Source organism: Bos mutus, chromosome 23, assembly GCF_027580195.1.
Source record: "Bos mutus isolate GX-2022 chromosome 23, NWIPB_WYAK_1.1, whole genome shotgun sequence".
Lineage (NCBI taxonomy): Eukaryota > Metazoa > Chordata > Mammalia > Artiodactyla > Bovidae > Bos > Bos mutus.
The window spans coordinates 36,137,073-36,164,372 of NC_091639.1; the positions used below are offsets into that span (position 1 = coordinate 36,137,073).

At 49.2% G+C, this 27,300-nt stretch overlaps 1 protein-coding gene across 5 annotated transcripts in view; it reads right to left on the reverse strand.

Moving 5' to 3' along the window:
• The window catches only part of DAAM2 (dishevelled associated activator of morphogenesis 2), a 136,290-nt gene that overhangs the window by 54,731 nt on the left and 54,259 nt on the right, over window positions 1-27,300 (reverse strand). For 4 of the 5 annotated variants that reach the window (XM_070360999.1, XM_070360995.1, XM_070360996.1 and 1 more), the window contains exon 2: window positions 1,559-1,784. In XM_070360999.1, the coding sequence (XP_070217100.1) occupies window positions 1,559-1,726 (168 nt within the window). In that variant the 5' untranslated portion in view covers window positions 1,727-1,784. Of the gene's footprint in view, window positions 1-1,558; window positions 1,785-21,178; window positions 21,295-27,300 lie in introns of those variants that run through there. The other variant, XM_070360997.1, reaches the window with a different exon arrangement.

The window sequence follows — 27,300 nt, forward strand, 5'->3', positions numbered from 1 at the left end:
CCAAGAGCTGATGGTAGATGACCCTGCGTTTACGGCTCTCTCTCCCAGGGGTTCAGGCCCGAGTCCTGGGCACAGATCCTGCTCCTCCATCTGGGAATTTCTTTGGTGTGCAGACTTTGTCTCACCACCAGACCTCCAAAGAGAAGAATCATGCCGTCTTCCTGTTCTGTCTCTTTGTGGTCAGAATAGGATGTTTCACACACAAGGTGCTGCTGTGGTCTAAATGGGTATCACAGAGAGTCCGGAAGAGCTGCCGCCAGTGTGAATGCCAGAGCTCTGTCTGCCCCAGGCTAGACACGAGGCGTTATCATCCCAGTCCCAATCCAGGTGTCTTTCAGGCATCTCTATCTCCTTGTTTCTAGTTAATCATCCCTTGATCTGAGACTTGCGGTTGCCCAGGAGGAGAGGGTTGGAGGAGGGATGGAGCGGGAGGTTGGGGTTAACAGATGCTAGTTATTATATATAGGATGCATAAATGACAAGGTCCTACTGCACAGCACAGAGAACCATACTCAATATCCTGTGATAAACCACCATGGGGAAGAATATAAAAAAAGAATGTATATACAGGTATAGCTGAATCACATTGCTGTACAGCAGAAACTAACACAGCACCGTAAATCAACTATACTTCAATTTAAAAAACCATCCCCTAAATCTAAAAAGAAATGATACAAATGAATTTACAAAACAGAAAGAGACTCACAGACTTGGAGAATAAACTTATGGTTGCTGGAGCAGGGGGCAGGGAGAAGGATGACGGGAGGAAGGGATGGTTAAGGAGTTTGGGATGGACATGTACACACAGCAATATTTAAAGTAGATAACCAACAAGGACCTGCTGTATAGCTCATGGAACTCTGCTCAATGTTACATGGCAGCCTGGATGGGAGGTGAGTTTGAGGGAGAATGGACACTTGCATATGTAAGGCTGAATCCCTTTGCTGTTCACCTGAAGCTATCACAATACTGTTAATCGGCTATGCTCCAATATAAAATTAAAAGGCTTTTTTTTTTTTTTTTTAATCCTGTTCTGAGGTACCCAGAATCTGCCTACAGAATTCCACCTGTCTCTTATGTCTGAGATAAGAGGATCCCGGGGAAATTCCAGCCAGCAGATGAGAAAAAGGTGTCAAGCATTCTGATGTTCTCTGAGGCTCCTCGGTGCCGACTTCACAAAGCCTGCACCTGCTCCTCTCATGGGAGCCTACCGCTGCCCAGCGAGGTCTAGAGTCCAGTGGAGATATGAGGAAAGTCCATCTTCTGGGGACAAGCTTCACGGTGTCCACCCCAGTGCTGACCGTTTCTCCCCCACAGCTGAGGTGCTCTGGGACCCATCTCTGCCAAAAGCAGGGTTTCAGCAGGTGAAGATCCCCGCACACAGGCCCCCGCCCTCTGTCTGGCTCCTTCTGCTCCTGCTGGGGCCCTCCACTCCATGGCCAAGCCCTCCCTGCCCTGACCCTCATCCAGCCCCGCCCCTCGCCCTGCCCCGCCCCCTTCACTCTGCCCCTGCCCCTCACTCTACCCCGCCCTTCACTCTGCCCCGCCCCTCACTCACCACCAGCTCTGCAAAGCGGATGTTCAGCTCCTCTGGGTTGGGGATAGGACTGGAGAACTCCATGTACTGCAGAGGGTGGTTGTCCCGGAGGTTGATCTCAGGGAGGTCACTGCCCCCAAAGCAGCACAGGAAGCCCAGGCCATGGCGGCTCCTCTTGCGGGGGGCCATGGTCACTGCAGGCCAGGGGGACAGTCCGCAGGCAGATGCCCTAGGTCCTCATCGTGATCTGGGTAGAACAGAGAGTACAGAGTGGTCAGGCCTGGCAGCCAGGTGGGCCAGGACGTGGCTGCTCTGCCACCATAACTTCTTTGGCCAACTCTCAGGGGCCTCTGACCCCACAGCCAAGCTCCTTCTTTCTCCCACAACTGCAAACACTTCCAGATTCTCCCTCTGTGCCCTGAGAGAAGATGGGAGGGCTGTGGTCACAGAATGTGACTTCCAGGGCAGAGGTGGCACTATGCATTACCCACTCTGACTGTACAGATGGGAATCCTGTTCCCCGTCCACTGGCAGACCATTTTACTGCAGGGCTTCCTTATTCATGTGAATATTCCAGGGTCTGGGGATACCTGCTTTAAAGGTGTAATCCAATGGGGAGGGAAGGGCTGAATTTGGCTGGCAGGGGAGACACTGAGCTAATTACCTGGCCTGGCTCCTGCAGTGCAGGCCTCCCTGGGAGCAGAGGACGGAAGGCTTGCACAGCTTTCTTCCCAGTCTGCTGTAGCCAGGCATGTCTGGATGAATGTGAAATATCAACAGGGTGTGGGTTCACCCATCCATCCAGAAGAAGGGGTGGCCTGCGGAGCCATTAGAGTGAACCCTGGGTAAAGAAATGGGGCTGATCATTGGAATGGTGTTCAACCAAGAGCGATGGGAATCTGGTCAAATGTGCTCAAACGTGCTCTCCATACAGACGGAGAACAGAGGATACCGCTATGGCTAGAGCCCGGAACTGAGAGACACTCAACAGATGGGTGGTCACTGGAACGGAAAGGATTAAGTGTTTGGTTTCCCTCTGGGAAGGCCTAGTTCTATGATGACCAGCCTAAGGATAAACACTGGCCCTAGTCATTGAGGCCACATAGCTTCCAGGTGGATTAAGTCCAGTTATCCACACATGGGCTTCCTGAATGGGCCAAATGATCCTTCCAATGCTTCCTAAACATGGTTTCAGATCTGGGTGGGTTCAGCAGAAAGACCACTGTTTACCCACCACACTGCTGCTCAACATACTCTCCCCACACTTTTGTATCTTAATTTTTGAATATAAATCAGATTCTACCTTTATTCTACGTTTATATTCTACAGATATTCTAGCTGTAATATCTGTGATATAACACAGGTTTGGGGACAAGATTTTGTTAAATTGTGGGTAAAATGCATATAAACATGAAGTTTACTATTTTACCATTTTTCATGTGTATAGTTCAGTGGCATTAAATACATTCACATTGCTCTGCAACCATCACCACCATCCACCTCTGTTACTTCTTCCATCTTGTAAAACAGAAACTCTGTACTCATTAAACAATCACTTCCCATTTCCCTCTCCCCTCAGCCCCTGGCAACCACCACTTTACTCTCTGTCTCTAAGAATTTGACAGCTCTCAGTATCTCATATGAGTAGAATCCTACAGCAGTTGTCTTTTTGTGACTGGCCTATTTCACTTAGCATAATGTCCTCAAGGTTCATACAAGCTGTAGCAGAATTTCCTTACTTTTTTTGGCTGAATAATATTCCACTGTATGCAGAGACCACATTTTGTTTATCCATTCATCTGTTGACAGGCACTGGGGTTGCTTCCTCCTTTTGGCTATTGTGAAGAACGCTGCTACCAACACGTACAAATATCTGTTTGTGTCCCTGCTTTCAGTGCTTAGGGTAATATACCCAAAGGTTGAGTTGTTTCTCCTATATCTAGGTCATTAACGGAATGATGAGAATGTCCCCCTGGTCTTTAGTTACATCATTGCTCTAAATGTTGACCACAACAAGGACACAGACAAGCCCAGATGACACAGCTTCCTCGTCTGGGAATGCCAAAGAACTAGTCATTAACACTCTCAAGGGACAGTCCTTCAACCAGCTTTGAATCCCATGCACTGATCTAGCCCTCTGGTTTTTGTTTTGTTTTTTGTTTTTTTTGACCTCACTGCACAGCATGTGGGATCTTAGTTCCCCCACCAGAGATTTAACCTGTGTCCTTGCATGGGAAGCATGGAGTCTTAACCACTGGACCATCAGGGAAGTCCCTGCCCTCTTTTCTTAAAGACACCACAGGAGATTGTTCCCTGAATCCTTGGGGAGCTCCAAATATGTCAAATCTAAGGCATTCCCTTGAATCAAGTTCTAGAACCTTATTGAAAAAAGATAACTGTGGCATAACGTGTTCCTAGTGAATCCAAGGTAACTCAAGGAGAACACTGCTTTATTTCCAAACCCTAACAAACTAGCTAATAAATCAGTCATCTGAGCTAGCCTCCCATATAAGGCATGACGCATGTTACTCATCATTCAAGAGAGGTGTTTTTATTGATTCCATTTTATCTCTTTTTTGGGGGGGTGCACCACAAAGCCTCTGGGATCTTAGCTTTCCCACCAGGTATCAAACCCACACCCCTTGCATTGGAAAGTAAAGTCTCAACCACTGAACCACCAGGGAAGTCCCTACTTTATCTTTCTTTATTAACTTTGTGACAGACGTTTTAAATGTTTTCTAGCATTTATTCAATGTATTGGGTGAGCCACCAGGGAAGTCAATGGAATATTACTCAGCCATTAAAAAGAATGAAGTAATGCCATTTGTGGGGACTTAGATGGGTCTAGAGACTGTCATACTGACTGAGGTCAGAGAAAATAGCATATGATATCACTTCCATGTGGAGTCTAGACTATGATACAAGTGGACTTATTTAAAAGGGAGAAATAGACTCACAGACTTAGAGAATGAACTTATGGTCGGGGGAGGAGAGGAAGGAATGGTTGGGGATTTTGGAATTGATAGGTACACACTGCTGTATTTAAAATGGATATCCATCAAGGACCTACTGTATAGCACAGGGAACCTCTGCTCAATATTCTGTAACAACCTAATTGGGAAAAGAATTTGAAAGAGAATAGATATGTGCGTATGTTAAGAAAAAGAATAAATCAACCATATTGTTACCTTAAAAAAGAATACATATATTGTTGCATTAATAAATGTATTTGAACATAGAACTTTTAAAAATTTTTCTAAGGATTACTTTTCAAAGATATTAAGAAATATTGCCCTATACAATCCAAGAGTTATGTTTTATATATATAAACTTTAGGTTATTCATTCAAAGGGATTTGATCCTTCCTTCCCCTTACTTACCAATTTATTAGATTAGGAGTTTGGGATTAACATAGACACACTACTATATATTAATGGATAGCGAACAAAGACTTACTGGAGAGCACGGAGACCTATATGCAATATTTTGTAACAACCTATAGGGGAAAAGAATCTGAAAAAAATAGATACATATGTATGTATAACCAAAATCACTTTGCAGTTACACTTGAAACTAACATAACATTGTAAATCAACTATACTTCAATTAAAAAAAAAAAAGACTTTTTAGTAGACCCAGGGATACCTAAAATAACACATTTCTGAGCCCGCCTGGTATTACTGGCCATCTTTTCCAGGTTTGCATGTTGTCTCCACAGCTACAGTGAAGGCTCTCTGACGACAGGGGCCATGCCTCCTGCTTATTTGACACCCACCCCCCCACGCCTTTATGGCTAATAAAAGGCCTTGTGCTTAGTAGGTGCTCAATAATATTTTTTGGTCAATTGAGGAAAAAGAAACTGTGCTCATGGAGACAGAACAGAGGGGTCTTTATCAATCAGTCAAGAAATACTGATTGAAATCTGATTCCTAATAATTAAGACATCAAGAACCCTTGAAGGGAAGAAGGGGACAGTCTCGAAGGTGGAGGAAGCAGCTAGCAGGCTAGTGCAGAATCCTGGTTTATGTCAGCAAAGACCTGGAACAGGTAGCTGAGGACATCAAGGGAGGAAGGGAGACACTGAGGCTTTCCAGGGGACTTGATAGCCAACGGGCAGGAGTGGGTGGGACGAAACCCTGGCCTCCGAAAGCACTAATTCCATAGGTAGATAGGGGCGGGCCTCCCTGGGCCCCCTGCCCATCATCCCTTTGGGATGCTGATGCAGACTCCAGGCCAGGTCCCATAGGTAAGACTGCTTTGCTGAGGACACAGAGCATGGAAGGGCAGGTCCCAGAGGTGGGATGAGATGGGCTGTATGGCATGACGGGGTTCTCAGGAGGGATGGCTGATGTCTGGGAGGATCTGCGAACTCTGGGCCTGCTCCAGGTCTTTGCCAACATACACCCGGATTCTGCACTAGCCTGCCAGCTGCTTCCTCCACCTCCAGACTGTGCCCTTGTTCCCCTCAAGGATGCCTGGTGCCTTAACTACTAGGAATCAGAGATTGCAGTCACTGCCCCTCTGAGCTCTCTTCTGTCTTCACCTCCTCGACTTCTCTCGCCCCAGTCTCCTTGCTGGTCCTTCTCTGCCCTTCAGGGCCTGAACCAGGCTGTCCTGGGAGGGGCAGCAGAGGCAGGGCTAACATACAGCTGGGCACCCCATTAGTCTTACACCCGTGTGCACAGCTGTGAGCCCTGATTGGCTGGCACCAGGCTCATACCTGTCTAAATATTTTTAAGGTCTCGCCTGAGTATGAGGAGTAAGGTGGAGTGGCCTCAGGAGGAGAGAAGAAGGAAGAAGTAGACACGGACCTCCAAACGGGAAGTGCCGGCCCTGCAGAGAAGGGCCTTAACCAACCCTCCCTCCCCCGCACCCCCGGCCGCGCTGCATATTTGCCCTTTTAAGGGCGGCCTGCTCCACCGCTCCTGAGTGTTTATGTTCCTGAGGGTGTCCTCCTCCCCAGGAACTCTTAAGTCTGTCCCTTCCTCCTTTTCTTGGGGCCCCTTCTGAACATCCAAGACTAAAACCATAAGCCCTGAGCTGGAAAGCATCTAGCTTCAGGGTAGAGATCTGAAAATTGAGGTCCGGGAAGGAAATGTCTTCTCTGAGGCCACATAACGATGGGGACAGAGCTGGGGCTGAAAACCAGGATGCCAGGGTCCAGGCTGTGGTCCGGTCACTGCCTCCCCAAAGCGCCTCTTCCCACATCAATGCCCTTTGTTCCCATCTTGCCCCAGCCCCCCAAGCAGCCTCCCCCCACCCCCTAGAGAAGATCAGACTCTACGGCTCAGGATAGAAGTAGCTCCAGGGAGTTCCCTGGTGGTCCAGTGGTTAGGCCTTGGCGATTTCACAGCCGAGCCCCAGGTTCAATTTCCATTTGGGGAACTGAAATCCCAAAAGCTGTGTGGCATAGCCAAAAAATAAACAAACAAAAAAATCCAAAATAGTATTTTAAAAAAGAAAAAAAGAAATAGCCCCAGTAAACAAGGTCCTTTCTAGACCAGAAGAGGGTATGAAGATTCCAAAGGCTGCCTGCTTCTCCTCCCTGGGGGAACTGCCTCCATCACTCACCACCCCAATTTCTCTCCCACCCCGACTCTAATCCTTCCTCCACTCCAGCAGAGGCTCTGAAGTCAGACGGACTGGGGTTTGACTCCTGGCTCTGCCTTCTCAGCTGGGTGACCCTGAGCATGAGGTCTTAACCTCCAAGAACCCCAGGTTCCTCATCTGTGACACCAAGGCAATAACAGGATCTTCCTCATGCAGTTTCAGGGAAGAATAAATGATCTAATATAAGTAAAATGCCAGGAGTACCTCATATATTCATTAAAGAAGGCCAACACCACTGCTGTGGCTTCGGTATCACCATGACTGGCAAGGTGAGACTGGCCCTCCCCAGAGTCTGAACCATGAGCCCTTCCCCGCACACAGATGGGGCCACCAAGCCTGGCGTTGAAGGAACTTTCTTAGCCAGATTTAAGCAGCCACCCACCTTTGCCTTCAGTAACTGGGAAGCCTGGACCAGGGAGGGCAGGACTCTTCCTCAGGCTCTGAGTGACCTCTCGTTGGAAAGATAAACCCTTGTCACTGACCCTGAGCAGGGAGTGGAAAGGTGGAAGTGGCCAGCGCCATTCATTTCTGCAAATCTCTTTTACAAAGAGGAGCAGGAGAGGAGAACTGAGAAGCAATATAGAAGAACAGAAAGCCACACGGAACAAAACCCAGAGGACTTGGACCTGGGTCTGAGAAACTGAACTGGCACCCGCCCTGCCCCTACCACCCACCTTTCTCTCCAGGGAAACTTCCCCAACACCAACAGCTCCATGCCCTACACTTCCCGTCTGCCTGCTTCATCCCCATATCCCTGTGGGGACAAAGCCTTCCCAGGACCATCCGGCCCTAAACACAGACCAAATGGCCTACAACATCAGATTGTCAGGGCTCCATCCACTGACCCTCCTGTAACTCTCTCGGGGTCTCCTCTAGTCCCCTGGGTGTGACCGGACTTCACTTCCTCATGATCACATCCTCCACATTGTGAAGAAAGCACAGCTTCTTAACTCAGGGGACGGGGCGAGTCACGAGGCAGCGGTGGGTTGGGGGCCACAGTGCCGTCCCCTTGGGGCCTCAGTTTCCCCTCCATGCTGTGTCCACGTTGGACTGAAGACCTCCAAGGGCCCCTTTAGCCCTGACTGTCCACACCGCCTGGCTCAACCTCCTTCGCCAAGATTCCCCCAGAGACTGTCCTCAGCGCGCCCTGGGTGCTCCTCCCACATTCCATCCCAGGCCAGGAAGTGCTTCCTCTAACTGGAGTCCAGAACTCCCATTTGGTTTTTAAAGATGAAAATCCTAACCTTTAACCCCAAACCCTGGCCCCTAGGTCCTCGACTCATCAGTTTTTATTTACATTAATTAAAGCTTCAAAATTCCAATATCATTAGCACTTACTCCTAAATCTTAAGTGAAAGCAGAACAATATTAGTACTTGAGACTTTGGTATTTGCTGGCCACAGGGCTATAGCTACCCCTCATGCTCTGAGATGGAAGGCACAAATTTAAAGAAGTTATTTAAAGGAAGACAAAAAAAAAAAAAACAAACCCCTGTGGTTCAGAGAAGTAACTTGCCTAAAGACACACAGTTAGTGATGTCATAGCTAGGATTCAAACACATGACTATTTGATTCTAAAGCTACAGACCATTAAGACAGAGGGCATGTGTCCATGGAAGACATGTCCTGATCTGAGACCCGCTCAGAGCTTTCTCGAGTGTTCTTTAGGCTCAATAATTCATGACTGAGCATTTCCTATGGGCTGGGCCAGGTGTTTTCACAGCTCTGCAATAGCATTTCAGCTTCACAATGACCCTGTGAGGTGGTTATTACTATTATCCCCCCTTACAGATGACAAGACTAAGACTTCAGCAGCTGTTACACGGCTTATCAGTGACACCCAGGAGCTAAGGGACAGAGCTGGAACCCCAAGGAAATATTCTGACTGTAAGTGCAGAGCTCTTGTCACAGAAGCAAAGCTGACTCATGAACCCTTCCTTTAGCTCTTGGGACCAATGCCATGACCCCGGGATGTTCTTCTCCATCCCCTCCCCCCAGCTCCACACATGCGGGTAACAGCAAGGCTGTACCGCGGCATCTCCCCTTGGCCACTTCCCCACTGCCAACCAGGAGCCAGGCACTGAGCTGACAATATTGCCCTTTATCTCAACCGTCTAATGGCCTGACTATCCCTTCTCACCAATGACTGAGACTCCCAAAGTTCAGGCAACTTGCTCAACCACCGCATCCTGAGCACAGTGGTGTTGCCCTGGAACACACATGCCTGGAACCCGTTTCTAGCCCTTGTGCTGGATGCTGACTGTGTGGGGAGGACACAGGAGTAAACACAGTCTGGTCCCTTTCCTCAAGCAGGACCTCTTCTGGTGGGGGAGCTGGGGGAGTCAAGGCGATGACCGTACAGAAAGGTGGAGTGAGAAAGTCTCAGAAAGGGGACCCAGTGCAGCCTGGGGGGTGAAGAGGGAGCCAGGGAAAGCTTTCAGGAGAAGGCGACATTGAACTAGCTTTGAGAAAAGTCTTTTTTTTTTTTTTTTTTTTTTTGGCCAAGGCACATGGTCTGTGGGATCTTAGTTCCCTGACCAGGGATTGAACCTGGGCCCTTGGTAATGAGAACACAGTCCTGATCACTGGACTGGCAGGGAATTCTTTTTTCTTTCTTTTCTTATTTTGGCCATATGACTTGCAGGATCTCAGTTCCCCAACCAGGGATCGAACCCATGCCCCCTCATCTTGAAAGAGAGAAGAGAATTAAGGAAGGGTACTAGAGGAGGGAAAGGCATTCCTGGAAGGGCATAAGCAGAGACACAGAGGGAACAAGAGTCCAGAACACATGAGGTCAGTGTCCCAACCAGCTGCCTGTTGATCTGAGGCTAAACTAATGGGCAAAGGGAATCAACAGCGTATCCAAGTGCCATGACTTGTGGGCAGAGACCAGGCATCCTGGAGATGCGGGGCGGCGCTCCTCTGCCCTCCTATCCCGACCAGGTCCCCGGGGTCCAGGCCTGGGAATGGGGCCCAGAGCTCCCCAGAGCGGCTGCATAAAACATAAAGAATGTCAACCACATCCTGTTCCCCGGGCAGATTCCTCCCTATACATTGACCCTTCATGTGCCACTGGGCACCACCCAGGAAATGGCCCCAGGTCTAGCTTACCGGAACCTGGTTTCCCAACAAAGAGTCTATGCTTTTCCATCCCAGGCCACAGTACTTCCCAGGCCTTCCGCCCACCCATCTCCCCACTGCTCACCTACACGATACCTACTCCCACTTCAAGTCTCTGAAGACCCTCCCCTCAAGCTCTGTGAACAGCAAACAGACTCGAGACCCCTCACAAGCCTGCCCCTGCTCCCATCCTGAACTGCTGACATCCCATTCTACCTCACAAACTTGGCTGGGTTCTGTTCAACTGCCATCAACTCTATGTGACTTCAGACAAGTTACGTAGGCTCTCTGAGCCTCAGTTTCCTCATCTGTAAAATAGGGAAATAACAGGGTTGTCATTATTGTCTTTGAAGTGTCAATACACTTCATAGGGTTTTCATAAGCATTAAACTAGCTAATATTTGTAAAGTATCTAGAATAGCACCCAGTAATAGTAATAGTAAACACTTAATAGCTACATAGTAATAGTAAACACTTAATAGCTACATAGATAAGCTACTGTTACAATTATGAAGAAACCTGAATATTGACTGTATATATTACAGATGGGCTCTCTGTGTGAATGGCTCTTACATATTCACAGATTCTTTACTAACTGAGCTAGGAGGGAAGCCCACATATTATTACAGGGGTTGGCAAATGCTGTGGGGGTCAAATCCAGCTCCAGCCTACGTTTGAAAATAGTCTGATTAAAGCACAGCTACAAGCAACCATACTCCAGTGAAACTTAAAAACAACACAACTATACTCGCTCATCATCTATAAATGTTTTATTCAACAGAGACCGTAGGGCCCACAAAGCCAAAAATATTTCCTACCTGGCCCTTTACAGAAAGTGTACTGATCCCTGTGTTATTAGCTTGAATCGTATGTAGCTGACTACTGAATTGCTTTTAACCCACAAAACCATGCATTTCAAATGGTTTAACTTAGTATAGCATACTGGCTCATCATGCACCCTGCCTTAGCCACTAAAACAGGAGGGCGTGCGTGTGTGCGTGCTAAGTCACTTCTGTCTGATTCTGTGCGACCCTATGGGCTGCAGCCCGCCAGGCTCCTCTATCCATGGAATTCTCCAGGCAAGAATACTGGAGTGGGTTGCCATGCCCTCCTCCAGGGGGTCCTCCCAACCCAGGGACCGAACCTGAGTCTCTTGTGCTTCTTGCATTGGCAGGCAGATTCTTTACCACTGCACCACCTGGGGAGCCCAAAACAGGAGTGCTGCGCTTTAGATCCAGTGATTCTGATCATAATAAAGTGATAATGATCCTTCTTGGAATATTTACCATGGTCAAGGTTTATCTGGAACTTCTACCACACTCCTGCAGGGCAAGCACGATCACTACCTGGATTCCCTCCCATACTTGAGGCTCAGAAAGATGTTAAAGTGTGAGTGGAGGAACCAAACCAGGTCTCCAGACTCCACACCCACCATACCGTCCCCCCTGGGTGCTAAGAGGCTGCTGGGAGTAGGATCCATCTCTGATAGGACAAAAAAATGGACAGCCTGAGGCCCTCCTGTCTCCCTACTTCTCTGCAGGTCCACCTCCCAAACAGCAATGGCCACACAGTGGATGAGGCCCAGTTGTGACTTCCCTGTCGGCCTCAGGACAGAACTCTGAACAATCTGACTTGTCTTGTGAGCCACAGTCAGGGCTGGGGAGGGGGCGGGGAGCACTTTCAAAAACAAGCAAGCTCTCTTTCCAGGACCGGTGGAGCTATTTTTAGCAGCTGCCTAAATGATGGTCTTCCCCCTTGGCTCTGGGAAAAGCAAGAAAGCAAAAGTAAATGTTCACAGCCCCAGGGGCCCCTCTGCGCCCCCAGGGGCCCCTCTGTGCCACCTGCCCCACAAGGTGGCAGGAGGAGAGGGAGAGAAAGGGGCGTCTTGCTGGGAAAGTGAAACTGAAAATGTCCCCCAAAGTGACATTTCTCTGACTCAGGAGGGGGACAAGTGAGGAAGTTGTGGGTTTTCCAATGGTTTTTCTCATTTCGAGAAATGATCAAGAGAACATAGGTTTCTTTGTCTCAGTAGGACAGAAAACAAGCAGATGGTAGCTCTCCAAGGCCGTGGCCAAGTACGCATGCATGCATTCACTCATTCATCCACCCATCTAGCCACTCAACCCCCAAGGGACTGCATGCACAAGCAATTTTCTAGGTGCTTTGGATGAACCAAATATCAAATCCCATTCTCACCCCAGTTTACAATGTTGTTAGGAAGGTCTGTGCATGCTATGCTATACTAAGTCACTTCAGTCGTGTCCGACTCTGTGCGACCCCATGGACGGCAGCCCACCAGGCTTCCCCGTCCCTGGGATGCTCCAGGCAAGAACACTGGAGTGGGTTGCCATTTCCTTCTCCAATGCATGAAAGTGAAAAGTGAAAGTGAAGTCGCTTACTCATGTCCAACTCTTAGCGACCCCATGGACTGCAGCCTACCAGGCTCCTCCGTCCATGGGATTTTCCAAGCAAGAGTACTGGAGTGGGATGCCATTGCCTTCTCCATGGTCTGTGCATAAACCACCAGAATTCTAAGGGGGCGGAGGGAGTGAGTTCCAGGCTCTGGGACCGCAGGGAGAGGACAGTGGCTTCTGGCTGGGGTGGTCTGGAACATTCACCAGAGGAAGTGGCCTTGAAGCCAGAACTCAGAGGAAAGAGGTGGACACGTGCCAGTTGGGAGGGGCTAAGAAACCCGTTCATGACAAAGGTATGCTGGGGTGAGGACTTGGCATCCAGGTGAGTGAGGGGAAGACGGGGTTCCTTTTACCAGGCTGGAATACAGAACTCAGAGAGGTGCGATGGGAAATTAGATGGGCAACCAGGTAAAGAAAGACAGGGCTTGCAGGGCAGGGAAGAGGAGGAGGAGGAAGGGCCGGTGGCAGCTCCAGGCTGGCTGGCTTATTGGCCGATTAGTCAGCTGGCTTATGGTAAAGGGGAGTCTTCGAGGCCTGCTCTGAGCTGGGATTTGGATGGACAACTTTTTTTTTTTTAATTGGTTGATGATTGCTTTACAATATTGGTTTGATTTCTGCCATACATCAACATGAGTTAGCCACACGTATACATACACCCCCTCCCTCCTGAACCTCCCTCCCACGTCCCACCCTTTCCTACCCCTCTAGGTTGTTACAGAGCCCTGCTTTGAGTTCCCTGAGTCATACAGCAAATTCCATTGGCTGTCCATTTTACATATGGTAGTATATATGCTCCCATGCTTCTCTCTCTCTCATCATCTCTCTCCATTCGTGCTACCCTCTCCTTCCTCTCCCCTGTCTTTGTCCCTAAGTCTGTTCTCTGTGTCTGCGTCTCCACTGATGCCCTGCGAATAGGTTCGTCAGTAATCGTCTTTCTAGGTTCCATGCTGCTGCTGCTGTTAAGTCGCTTCAGTCATGTCCGACTCTGTGCGACCCCATAGATGGCAGCCCACCAGGCTCCCCCGTCCTTGGGATTCTCCAGGCAAGAACACTGGAGTGGGTTGCCATTTCCTTCTCCAATGCATGAAAGTGAAAAGTGAAAGTGAAGTCATTTAATCATGTCCGACTCTTAGTGACCCCATGGACTACAGCCCACCAGGCTCCTCCGTCCATGGGATTTTCCAGGCAAGAGTACTGGAGTGGGTTGCCATTGCCTTCTCCACTAGGTTCCATATATATGCATTAATATCTGATATTTGTTTTTCACTTTCCGACTTACTTCACTCTATGTAATTTGCTCTAGGTTCATCTGCCTCAGTAGAACTAACTCAAATGTGTTCCTTTCTACGTCTGAGTAGTATCCAGATGGACAATTCTGGTGGCACTGCCTCAGCGTGGATTATCGGAGGGACAGAAGTGAGGAAGAGCCTGGAAGCAGCTCTGAGTAAGAGTTAACGAGTCCCTGAGCAGCCCAGGAAGACAGGAGGGGCCAGATGCCCAGGATGTCACGGACGGGCGTGCGTGCCCACATGTGTGCGAGCCGTGAGCAGACGCGGGAGCTTTGGCAAGATACGGACTGGGCACAGAAAGCAAGAACTTGAACTGAGAACGGGAGGGAGCAGAGGGGAGCTCTCTGAGCAACAGCTGTGAAGTGAAAGAGAAGGAGGAATTTCAACACCCAAATCTCTGCTACCCATTAGAGCCAGAGGCCTGAGGCTCCCAGCCAAAGGGAAACCACCCCACACGTGACAACCCTTCCTCACCCCCTTCTGCTTCCTGGAAGCCGAGCCCCCTTCCGTGGGCCACAGGGATGGAGAGACGTTATTGAAGGGTGGCAGGGAAAAGTGCCCCCAGCTTCCTCCTGGGTGCTTCTCCAGGTCTCCTGCCAGAGTGCCAGACAGCTGAGAACTCACACCATTCTGGGCAACCCCCGGCCTGGGAGCAGCTCCCTACAGCCACTCCTTGGGGTCCCACACAGAGGCCTTCTGGTCATCAGGGCAGGACCTCGAAGTCCCATTGAGGCAAGCTGGCCCTGGGACCCTCGCGGGGCCTGTGCGCCTGGTCACACTCTGGACCCTGGGCTGACAGTCCTGCTGGTCCCTCTCCACGTCCTCACTCACACCAGAAAAGGCCTTGCATGTGCCCTGGCCCGGCCGGACATAAATCCTGGACTGCAGGCACATTCCATCTCTTCAGGGAACAGGGGAGGACAAGAGCTGGGGGAGGGCAGATGAGCTGACTCCTGGAGGACAACTGATTGAAAACACAGACCCCTCCCCTCACCTGCCCCTCAGTCTTATTCATACAATTTCACCCATTCATTCATTCTAACTAACATTTGTTCAGCACCTAAGTGCCTTGCTAAGAGCTGGAAAAATACCAGAGTAAACAAAAGTTCAGCTTGGTGGGGAAGGGAGACAAACGAACATAATAAATTGTGGCTACGAGCTTTCCTGGTGGCTCAGCAGTGGCTTCTCCTTACGCAGGAGACTAGAGTCCGATCCTTGGGTTGGGAAGCTCCCCTGGAGAAGGAAATGGCAGCCCACTCTAGTATTCGTGCCTGGAAAATCCCATGGACAGAGGAACCTGGTGGGCTACAGTCTGTGGGGTTGGAAACGAGTCAGACATGATTTAGTGACTCCACCACCACCACCACATGGTTCTGTTAGGGGCAGTACTGGTGTTTGGGTCTGAGAATGTTTGCGGAACTCTCTCCCAGTGTGGGGTTCCATCCTCCTCCGAGCTCTCTGTTCATACGAACGGTATCATGTATGGACAGAGCGCTGGAAGACAGTCAGAGATGCCCTCAAGGATTCAGAACCAGATACCCTGTCCCAGGGCTACTAATATTGGGTTGGCCAAGAAGTTTATTCAGGTTTTTCTGTACGGTGTATGGGAAAACCTAAACGAACATATTTTGGCCAACCCAATACTATGAAAGACTGAAAACAGCCAAAATGTTAAAACATAAAGACTGGTTAGATAGATGCAGACAGACACATATACATATATGACAGCTTGAAATAATTATCTTTTGAGTTTAGAGTTATTTACTCCCAAAGTAATTATCTTTGGGAGTTTAGGGTTGTTTTTCTTATCCTTTTCTGGATTTTTCCTAATTTCCAACAATAAGCATTGATTGATCAGAAAAGACAATATTATTTTTAAAAGGAGCTAAACCCTAGAGTAAAACTGAGGAAACCCAGGAGCGAGTCCCAACTGCCCCAGCAGGCGACCTGGGCAAGACAGGAATGACCTTGGCTGAGAGCATCATTTCTCTGAGCCCTGTCTGTGGATGAGGAGGTCAAACCACATGCTCTCCAGAGTTCCTTCCACCCTGGACACTAGGCTCTGTGCCACAGAACACACGAGGTGCTAAGTGATGCTGGTGGAATGGAATCCTGCCTCAAGCTCCCATTAGTTAGTTCATCCTCCATTCAATTGTTCGTTCAATCCACCTCTACTGTTTCCAGCACTCAATCTGTGGCTGGCCCCGCTCACAGTACTGGAGGTTGAAGGGCAAACCACACAGACGCAGCCCCTGCCCTCATGGAGCTACAGCCTCCCAAGGTCAAGGTCCCCTCCCATGGCTCTTTGTCTTCTCTCCCTAACGCCCCATCCTGTTAATGCTTCTTGTCACCTTTCCCCCAGATGCCGCAGGTGTGTTTGTTTCATTCCCAAACACCAAGCTCCAGATCTGGTCCAGCCCCACAGGCTCTCAGGCTGGGATGGATGCCGACCTCTCATTTCCCCCCACTCCTGGCATTCTGCAAACAGCCATCTGAATAATAATTCCAGGAGCACCCGATTCTACATTCTTAGGTTCAGCATCACTTGGGGGTCCTGTCCAAACTGAAAGCCAACTGGTTCAATTTCCAGGTTTGGTCATTATACGGGGCTCACAAATTTCATACCAGCCAAGCCTTGAAATCAGAGCTACATCCATGTGCCACTGAGGACATGGGAGACTGGAGCTCTCCTTACTGCTTGTGGAAAACAGCTGTTTCTTAAAAAGTTAAACTCACACCTCCATATGAACCAGTCTTTCCACTCCTAAGTATTTACCCCAAACATAGAAAGCATGTGCCCATACAACATTATTCATGAATGTTCAGAGCAGCTTTATTTGTAATAGCTCCAAACTGGAAACAACCCAAATGTCCATCAACGGGCAAAGCAATAAACAAATTGTATAGTGTATCCATAAAATAGACTACTCCTCAGCAACCAAAAAGAATGAACTGCTGTGATGTGCCACATGTGAATGGAGCTCAAAGTAATTATGCTATGTACAAGGAACCAGAGGATAAAAGCATACATATTGTATGATTTCACTTATCTAAAATTTGAGATAACCCAAATTAACCTATACTGACTAAAAACTAAGATCTATTGATCTTTTGATCAATTGGTCTTTCTAAAGAATGTGGGTGGAAGGTTGCTTAGGGAGGGGGTGGAAAGTGGGAAGGGAGGGAGTAGATTATAAAAGGATTAAGGGGACTTTGGGGGATGATGGTCAAGCATGATCTTGAGGGTGGGGATGGAGTCAAAGGTATATACATATGCCAAAATATATCAAATTATGTATTTGAATTACGTAAAGTTTTTGGCACTTCAGTTAAATCTCAATGAAGTTGTTTAAAAACAAACAAAACAGAGATATTTATAGCCTCACAATACCCAGCCACCAAGGGCTCTGGAGTCTGCAGGTGGTAACCCTCTAGAACAGCAGGTGTCTAGCAGGATAGGTCCCCTCCTCTTTCACTGGTTTGCTCTTGGCTGCCTTCTTACTTCCTCTAGGCAAACAAGAGTGAACCTGATGAATCGTTTCTTCATAACTGAGCATCTCCTGCAGAGGTCCCCCACCATTTTTGGCAACAGGCACCAGTTTCGTGGAAAAGTTTTTCTATGGACCGGGGTGGGGGATGGTTTCAGGATGATTCAAGCGCATTACACTTACTGTGCACTTTATTTCTATTATTACTACATCGACTCCACCCCAGATCATCAGGAATTAGATCCCGGAGGCTGGGGACCCCTGCTCTAGAAGACCAGTAGTATGATAAGCTTCTCTACAGGTTCTAGGAAAGACCTCACAGCCCAGAGGTGGTGGGAAGGTGGACAAGGAACTCTCTTCAGGTTCAGGTCTCAGCTGACCTTGTTTGGTCTTCCAGGAGGTGGGGTGGTTTCTTGTAAAGAGTGTATGCTTTCATATTAAGCCTGTGGCTAAGTTACTTAGGACCTGTAAGCCTCACTTTCCTATAGGCACATGGAGGAAAATTCCACCTCCTAGAGGTGAGCATCAAGCAAAGAGCGGGCATCAAGCAGCCAGCTCAGCTCCGGGCACATCACAGGCCCTCCAACAGGGTTCCCTTCCCCTGTTCCAACCCCAGGCTCCTCCCAGGAGTGGTTATATTTCAGGGCTTTACCAAAGCATGAGAAAAGCTGAGGGGCCCCCAGAAGCCTAGTGAAGCACAAGCCTGATTCTACCCGGATGCCTCTGGGGGTAGAGCTGAATTGAAAGCACCCCCAGGCTTCTGGGTGGGTAAAAATAAGGCACCTTCAGCCAAGGTTACAGTTCTGGAATTTGTTAGAGGCAGACAACATAGCAGAGGGGATTGAGAAAGGGGGCCATGACTTGGAGTTTCTAGGACAAGACATCAGGAGAGATGCGGGGTAGGGGTGGGGGAGATACCCAGTCCTTGCTCACTGGACAAGTATAGGAGATGCTCAGAAATAACCAGACAACAGAGGGACAGAAGATATGAATCCATGCTGGCCTGTGAAAGGCTTTGACGCCATGGTACAGAAGTGTATGTATGGGGTGGTATGGTTTTGTTGTTCAGTCACTCAGTCATTCCAACTCTTTGCGACCCCATGGACTGCTGCACACCAGGCTTCCCTGTCCATCACCATCTCCTGGAGCTTGCCCATCAGTTCTACAGCACTCAGCATTCTTCAGGGTGCAACTCTGGGTGGTATGTATGTGTGTGTTTATAGTGTTATGTAATTAAAAGACGCTTACTCCTTGGAAGGAAAGTTGTGACCAACCTAGACAGCATATTAAAAAGCAGAGACATTACTTTGCCAACAAAGGTCCGTCTAGTCAAGGCTATGATTTTTCCAGTAGTCATGTATGGATGTGAGAGTGGGACTATAAAGTAGGCTGAGTGCCGAAGAACTGATGCTTTTGAACTGCGGTGTTGGAGAGTGTCCCTTGAGAGTCCCTTGGACTGCAAAGAGATCCAATCAATCCATCCTAAAGGAAATCAGTCCTGGGTGTTCATTGGGAGGACTGATGTTGAAGCTGAAACTCCACTACTTTTGCCACCTGATGCGAAGAGCTGACTCATTGGAAAAGACTGATGCTGGGAGGGATTGGGGGCAGGAGGAGAAGGGGACGACAGAGGATGAGATGGCTGGATGGCCTCACCAACTCAATGGACATGGGTTTGGGTGGACTCCGGGAGTTGGTGATGGACAGGGAGGCCTGGCGTGCTGGGGTTCATGGGGTCGAAAAGAGTTGGACACGACTGAGTGACTGAACTGAACTGATAGTGTTATGTGTGTGTTTATGTGCGTATGTGGCATGGTACAGATGTATAGGTGATGTGTGTATGTATATGTGTATTCATTCCCAGGAAATAAACACACAATTCTACTGACTTTCAAGTTTCTGTAGAGAGAAGACCCAGCTAGCTCCCTGACATATATGAGTAGCAGAAACAGTAATATCACTGACAATCAGCCTCCATGCCAATTTAAAATCAGCCCATGCTTGGTTTATGAGGAGCTGCCCAAATGTAATATTCAAGAAATGTCACTGTGGGAAGACACTGTCTTGTCTTCAGTTTCCTGTGAACCACATTATGGCCTGGGAACAGAGATCCACTGAAAGATGCTTGTACCTGCCGTGAACCAGAGAATGTAGTATTCACATGCAGTATCTCATTGAATCTCAACACAACCCACCAACGTCAGTATTTCTGACTGATAAGGACACTGAGGTTTAAAACCAGGAGATGATACCCACCCTCTCCTGTGAAACACCATCTCATTCCAACCCAGTTTCAACTCAGTTCTGTAATGTGTATGTCCACACACATGTGTGCATTTCTCTGGGTGTATGTGTTTGTACAGAAGACATAATTGGGTTTTCCTTAGTGCATATTAACAAGGTGTACACATGCATCCCAGCGTTCACTGCAGCACTATTTACATGACATGCAAGCAACCTAGATGTCAATCAACAGATGAATGGATACATAAGTTGCAGGACATATATATAATGGAATATTAGTCATAAAAAGCAACGAAATTGAGTCAATGCAGTGAGGTGGATGAACCTGGAGCCTACTATACAGTGTGAAGTCAGTCAGAAAGAGAAAATGAAATATTGTATATGAACACCTATATATGGAATCTAGGAAAATGGTACAAACCTATCTTCAGGGAAGGAATGGAGCTACAGATGTAGAGAACAAACTTGTGAGCACAGTGGGGGAAGGAAAGCGGGGGACAAATTGACAAAGCAGCACTGACATAAATATGCTACCGTGTGTAAAATAGCTGGCTAGTGGGAAGCTGCTGTATAGCATCAGGAGCTCAATGCAGCGCTCTGCGATAAACTAGAGGGGTGGGAAGCTCAGGAGGAAGTTATGACTGATATAGTTATCACTGATTCTAGTTGTTGTACGGCAGAAACCAACACAACAATGTAAAGCAATTATCCTCCAATTAAAAAAAAAACAATGTGTATACTCCCTCTGCCGCTATTTGAAATTCTGGTGTTAGAGTTTAGCCCTTTCCCCAATAAGCCTGAGATGGGAAAAAAAAAAAAAACCAAACCAAATTGCTGACAATAATGTGTCCTCAAACTATACCATGCTCCATATTTTACAAGATAGACATTCAGCACATTTTTAGAAAGAAGGATGCTAACATTTACTAAGAGCTAGGCTGGGCTCAAACACTGGCCTTTTTTATTTCACTTAATTATCCCAGCAGCCTGCAAAGATGACCTTATGCATTTTTACACATAGGGAGATTAAAGCTTAAGAGAAGGTAAGTAACTTGCCCAAGTTAGCAGAGTTCATAAAAAGTGTGAACCTCAGTCTGCTGCTGCTGCTGCTAAGTCACTTCAGTCCTGTCCGACTCTGTGCGACCCCACAGACGGCAGCCCATCAAGCTCCACCGTCCCTGGGATTCTCCAGGCAAGAACACTGGAGTGGGTTGCCATTTCCTCCTCCAATGCATGAAAGTGAAAAGTCAAAGTGAAGTCTAATTGATTCCAAAACTCAGACACAGCCTTCCCACTGCACAGAGATGACAGCATCATGGTGAGCAGTTGTCGTCCCCCGCCTCCCCGGCCCCCCAGCCATGGAAGCCTTCCCATCCCTTCCCCATTACCCACCCCAACCCTCAGGGAAGAACTGAGCGCTAGCACAGAGAAGCCCTGTCCCCCGGCCGCAGGCAACAATCGGGCCCCATCATCTTACCGCCCACGCTGAGCCACAGAAAGATCCAGGCTACCCATCTTCAGGGCCAGCCTCTTGAAGATGAGTGCCAGGCACTCTCACGAGAGCCGCTGGCTTGGTTTAAGGCTCTGCCGCTGCCGTCCTGAAATCTTCAGTAATTTCGGAACAAGCAGCCTTGCCTCTCCATTTTGCGCTGGGGCCCATGAATCTCGCAGCTGGTCCTGCCCATCTTCCAAGGAAGCCAGCTCGGGCAGCCTTTCCCAGGAAGAGCAGCCCAGCCAGCCACTCCCTGCGTGTTTCCAAAAATGTTACCCACAGTCCCCAAATGGTCAGGACAGAACGGAGACAAGTTACTTTAATCTGGGGTGGCTTCCTGGCCCTAACGGCCTTGATGGGGCAACACAGTAACTTCTGGGCTGCTCCCCACCCTGCTCTCTCCTCTCCATCCCACCTCACCCCTCGGGCCGCATGCTCCCTGGTCACTCCTCCCTAAACACACCATTGCTCAAGGGATTAAAATTCCTGGAGGGCACGGACACTTCCGCTTTATCTCCAACTCCCCTGACCCGGGCTCTTTCTGCACACACAGCAGGAACTTGATGGGAGCGGATGGATACACTGCAGTATGTATTTCCTGAATTCTTGACCCCATCAGTTACAGGATCTATCATCAAGGTGATGACTACTCAGACACAAAGATTATGGGTCCTTCTACAATTGGATAAATATTAAAAGCAAGAAAAATGTGTTAGCTTTGAAATAGAGTTAAAAAAAAAATTGGTTCTGCTTGTTCTACATTTGTGTTTGCAACATTTATCCCCCAGCCCACGCCTACCTCTGTTTCCTCCTCCTCTCCCTTCCCTGCGCAGGTCCCACCTTCTCCAAGCAGCCTTCTTAACCATCCTCGGCTATCTGAATTCTTCCAAATAAACTCAGAGCCCTTGCTGTCTACCCTTTTTATAGGACGCTGCATCATATACTACTCTGCGGCCCTTCATGTTATTTGACGTCTTGAATTCATTTATCTTTTTTATGCCAATGAGCTTTTCCACCATCTATACTGAGTGCCCCAGGAACATGACGTAACACCATGTGCGCCATGAATGAAAGCCATCTGACGGCAGGGAGTGTGGGTGGGGAATAGAGAGAGGAGGAAGTTATTAACCCCAGAAATAAAATCTTCGAAATGATTTTATGCGAACTCAGGTCCTTCAACCATTTCTCTTCTTAAAGTTAGGGGAAGCACACTGATTGAAACCTTCCACCCTGGCCAGGCACCATAGTAACTATTTGCATAATTGTTTTACAACAGGAGGTCCTGGTATGGAACACGGAACTAATAAGCCTCTACCAACAGGAAGAGTTCGGGAAAGGTCAAGAGGAGACACCACAGGTCCGACCGCCTCCCAGAATCCTTCTCTCTGGCATCCATCTTGGCTGAACAAGGCGTGCACGACCAGGAAGGACTCTGAGTCAGAATGATTGGCTAAGGACAACCCAGAAGGTAATCCCATCACCATAAAACCCGAGCCTGCAGAGCCCCGTGGCAGAGCACTTCTCCTGGGTTCCCTTACCATTCTGCTCTCCAGCTGGGTGCCCTTTCCCAACAAAATCTCTCGCTTTGTCAGCATATGTGTCTCCTCGTACAATTCATTTCCAAGCGTCAGACAAGAGCCCAGTTTCAGGCCCTGGAAGGGGTCCCCCTTCCTGCAACATTGAGTTCACTGGAGGTCAAAGGCATCCAGATCTTGGCCAGACACCATCAAGAGGTGTCTCAAGTGGCACTTAGCAAGAGGCGAAAGCGTGCGCCTTGACGGACCTGCGTGGCTAAATGAGACCTTGGCATTCCCAGACGAAACGCTGGACATTTTCATTTCTGTTTGTTTCTGCTGCCCTCGCTCCCTTCCAGCGAACCAAAGACATCTCGTATGTAAAAGGTGTAAGATACTTTTCCTCCCTGTGCTTCTAGAACGGGATGCTTCCTCCAAGGGAAGTGAGACCTCGGCTGGGAGACTTCAGGCTATAGAAGGTGGGGTTTCCCCTTTGGAACCCAGACCATGCCCTCCGTAGCTTCAAGCCCAGTCTCTGCGTGGACTCCCCCGTCCCTAAGTCATGTTCCTTTGACCCAGACACACCTGTAAGCTGTGCCCGGATTCTCTCCACTGAAGGAAAGTTACTTACCCGAGGGCCCCTCACGTCCCCTTCGCCTCCCTCCTCAGTGTCCACCTCACCTGCAAACTTCTGCACATCAGCATCACTTCTTTCCAGCCTGTCTCCCCACCTCCTCCAGAGGCTGTCTTCCCAGTACCTTCTCCATGGTGTTTCAGAACATGACACCCAGCCCAGCTTTCCCCACGCTCCACTTTCTCTCATCTCCGATTTCAACTAGCTGGTCCCCGTCTGGAGCACCACTCCTGGACCCTCCCCTTGCTCCCGGCCACCCACCTGGCAGCCCGCGCCCTTGCTCACAGGTGTGGTGAGGCACCCCTCCTTGGCATCCTGTGCTTCTCCCATCAGACATCAGAGCTGCCGCTGCCGCTTCCTGAATAGGGTCGCTCTCAACCAGCTGCTACATCCTTGAGTTCAGGACCAGCGTCACACGGTCTCTTGGGAGCCCTGCACCCAGCAGAGCTGGTCTCGAAGCTGGTGTGCTGGGGCTTGGCCAAGGTTCACACCTCTGGTCTCTGTCCTTCTCCCTCACTCCTTCCCCTCCCAGCAAACCTTCCCTCTCTTTTCAGACGAATTCAGCCAGCGGTCTCTCCTGAAGCGTTGTCTCCCCCATCTCCAGCTCCTTATTTCCAACGACCCACACGTCTGCTCTGAAATGCTGGCACCATTCCCACCGACTTCCTCTCAAACCGTCTTCACTCCTCCCGCCTGTAGCCCACCTTGGCTTTCCTCTGTGAGTGACGCCACGGTCCGAGGTTCAAAGCACAGCTCATCCTCAACGCTTCCTGTCTTGAGAGGTGCTGCATGCTAGGCCTTTACATGTATTATCTCATTTCTTGACCACATCAAACGCCAAGAAGTGGGTATCAGCATCCTGAGTTTAGACCGGGAAACTCTTCATCCCCTTCCTTTCTCTTTCACATCTGAGGCCAAGAGAAGTCCAGTGACCTGCCCAAGGTCACAGGCACATAACTGTGCTGGGGTGAGAGGCAGGTTTTGACAGGCTGTCCAAAAGACCACCAAGCGCGTGTGCACACAAACACACTATGTTCCCTCCTTTATAATTATCCAATCAGTCTCCACGCCCAGTCGATTCCCACTTGGAAATGCTTCCTTCACGGGCCCTTTGATCTCTCATGTGGACCCAACTCAGACACACAGGGCCTGACTGTGTGGTCACAGAGCTGGGGGGATGGGAGGCCATGGGTCCTGCCTGTCTGGCCAGCAGCACTGACCTCCCCTCGTGCTCACAGCTTGGAAGCATTTCTCCAAGGCCCCAGCCTTTCTTACCAGTTTGCTGGCCTCCAGCCCAGGCAGAGGTGAACTCTTTGCCCTGGACCTGCCCCTCACTCACTGCTCCTCTTGGCCTCAGGCCCAAAGCCGTCAACAGGCTACCCACCTGGAGCACACACTGGGTTTCCAGGTCTCTTCCCCCAATTTAGCTCTTGGTTTCCCCACTCTCCACAGAAGAATCCCAAGGACAGTGGATCCCATCCTAAGGGATTTCTCAACAATGCAGATCCCAGGGCCCTACTCTTAGCGTTTCTGAATCAGCAGATATGGGTAAGCATAAATCTGCATTTTAACGAGTTCTTCAAGGGATTGGGATGCAGGTGGTTTCATTGACTCTTCATCCCCTTCCCTTCTCTTTCACATCTATACAAACCTTTTTTTTTTTCTTTTTTTCCCCACAATTCATCCTCCTTTCCAGAGTAGTGCTCAAATCCCCCCAAGTTCTCATCTCTGGCTGCACAATGGAATCACAGGGCATTCTAAAAATATTTACGCCTGAATCCTAACCAGAACCAATTAAAACAGAATCTCTGGGCAGGTGTCGGGGAGCCACTGGGGTGAGCAGCTCATCCTCCTTTGCTCAGGACGGTCTCAGTTTTAATCCTGAAAGTCCCACATCCCTGGGAAGTTCTGAGTCCCAGGAAAAGGGGATCAGTCATTTACCCTACAGGGCTCTGGGTAGGGGGTGGGGGTGGCGAGGTGCAAATGTTTCCTGGTGATTCTAATTTGCAGCCAAGCTCGCCAAACACTGAACCTCATCTGCGCTCACCTGCCTTTGGTTTGCACTCAGCTCACCTAATCTCAAAGTGTGTCTCTAGACCAGCAGCATCAGTGTCAACTGGGAACTTGTTTTAACAAGGGAGAGCCAACTCTAAATAGAATCTGTGCTTTTCTCAGATACAGAGGGCTGTCCTCGTGGCTCGGTGGTAAAGAATCTGCCTGACGAGCAGGAGACACAGGTTCAGTCTTTGGGTCAGGAAGTCCCCTGGAGAAGGAAACGGCCACCTACTCGAGTACTCTTGCCTGGGAAATCCCACGGACAGAGGAGCCCGGTGGGCTACAGCGTAGAGTCGGATACAACTGAAGCAACTAAACAACAACAGACAGCTATGGAGGGATCCTCTGATACTCTACCCAGAGCCACCAAGATTCACTGACTTAAGTGAGGACTAAGGAGTTAACTGGTGGTGGAGGTCTGAGGCTGGGAGGCTTCAGTTCTCCCTGGAGGGGTGTACTGGTGACCAGAGTGGGCTGCATTTTGATTCAAATGCACAGACCCTTTACTGACCACTAACTAAACTAGCTGGCATGCTCATGACATCTCACGAAATTCAACACTAACCCTGTCCAGCGTATGGTGTTGGGGTTTTGCAGGGTCCATCTATGAAACTTTCCTCTTCTGGCTCAAGTTCAGGGCCAGTTGAGAAAGAGATACATGGAGCAAACAGACGGAGGTCACAGTATCAGCCACGTTCCTGATAAAACTGTGGGAGTGTGCGGCTGTCTCTTTAGACAAATGGACTTCCTGATATTCCACCCATGAGTGAGGCCAGCTGATGTGTCCAGTCCTTGGCAGAGGAGGGTGACTGGGGACCTTTCCATAGGAGCAGGTTTCCAACCCCACCACCCAGAGCTGGCCAGATGCGCCACCCTGCAGACAGCAGAACCCAGAGAAGGGAGGAGTGTTGGCCAGCCCAACTCGTTACCTCCCAGAGTCACTGGTCAAAGATGCCTCGCCTCTTCCCCTGGGGAAGTGATGGGGAGGGAAAGGTCAAGGTTCTCCACCCCCACGTCCATTAAAGCCTGGCTCCTTCCTCGGTCCAGACCAGCATTTCTGGGGGTGGTATCAGGGAATGAGTGGCTTTAATATCTGATGGTTGTAAAAGTTCCCTGGGTGATGCTAAGGTGCTGTGAATATTGAGTAACCACTCTTGGGGAGATCCTCTCCTGGAAATGAGAAGCCACAGAGATGCTGCCCTCTAAGGGTGGGGGTTGCTCCTATTTCTCAACCAGGGAAACAAGGTCTGGGCAGCCTTGGGCATCTAGCCCACTGCCTGGAGCCAGTCAACAGAATCCTAAGGATGAGTAATAGCAGTAAATGAATCCTCTTTCTCCAAATCTTGGGTGGACTTGGAGGTTGATCAGCCAGGTTGGAGCCAGATCAGCTAAACCAGTGGTTCTGGAATCTCCTGGAGGGATTGTTAAACGCAGCTCAATGGGCCCCACTCCCAGAGTTTCTGATTCAGAGGGAGGGCTGGGCAGCTGTGAGAAGAGAAGGGCACAGGTTTGTCAGTTGGGTAGATCTTTGGCACCAGCATTAAGGATGGCCTTGCCTGGGGTTCACTCAACCTCTCGGGGGCTCGCTTTCTTCAAACAGCCATCATCACAGGAACAATGACCTCGTGTGCTTCCTGTGAGCTGAACCAGTACCCATGAAGCACCTAGTGTGGAGCCTGGCACTTAGTGGGACTGAGGATAAATGTCGATGTTGATTATTATTTGTAGATGATGTTGTTTTTCAGGGATGGCTTCTTTGAAAAGACTGGGAGGAGGTTTTGGGAGGCAGGCAAGAATACCAAGAGGCAAACAGCCAAGACTGGAAGGATGCAGAGGGGAGCCAGAAACAGAGAAGCCAGTGCGCAGAGGGACAAGCAAATTGTGCAGAGGCGGGGGTCTGCTGC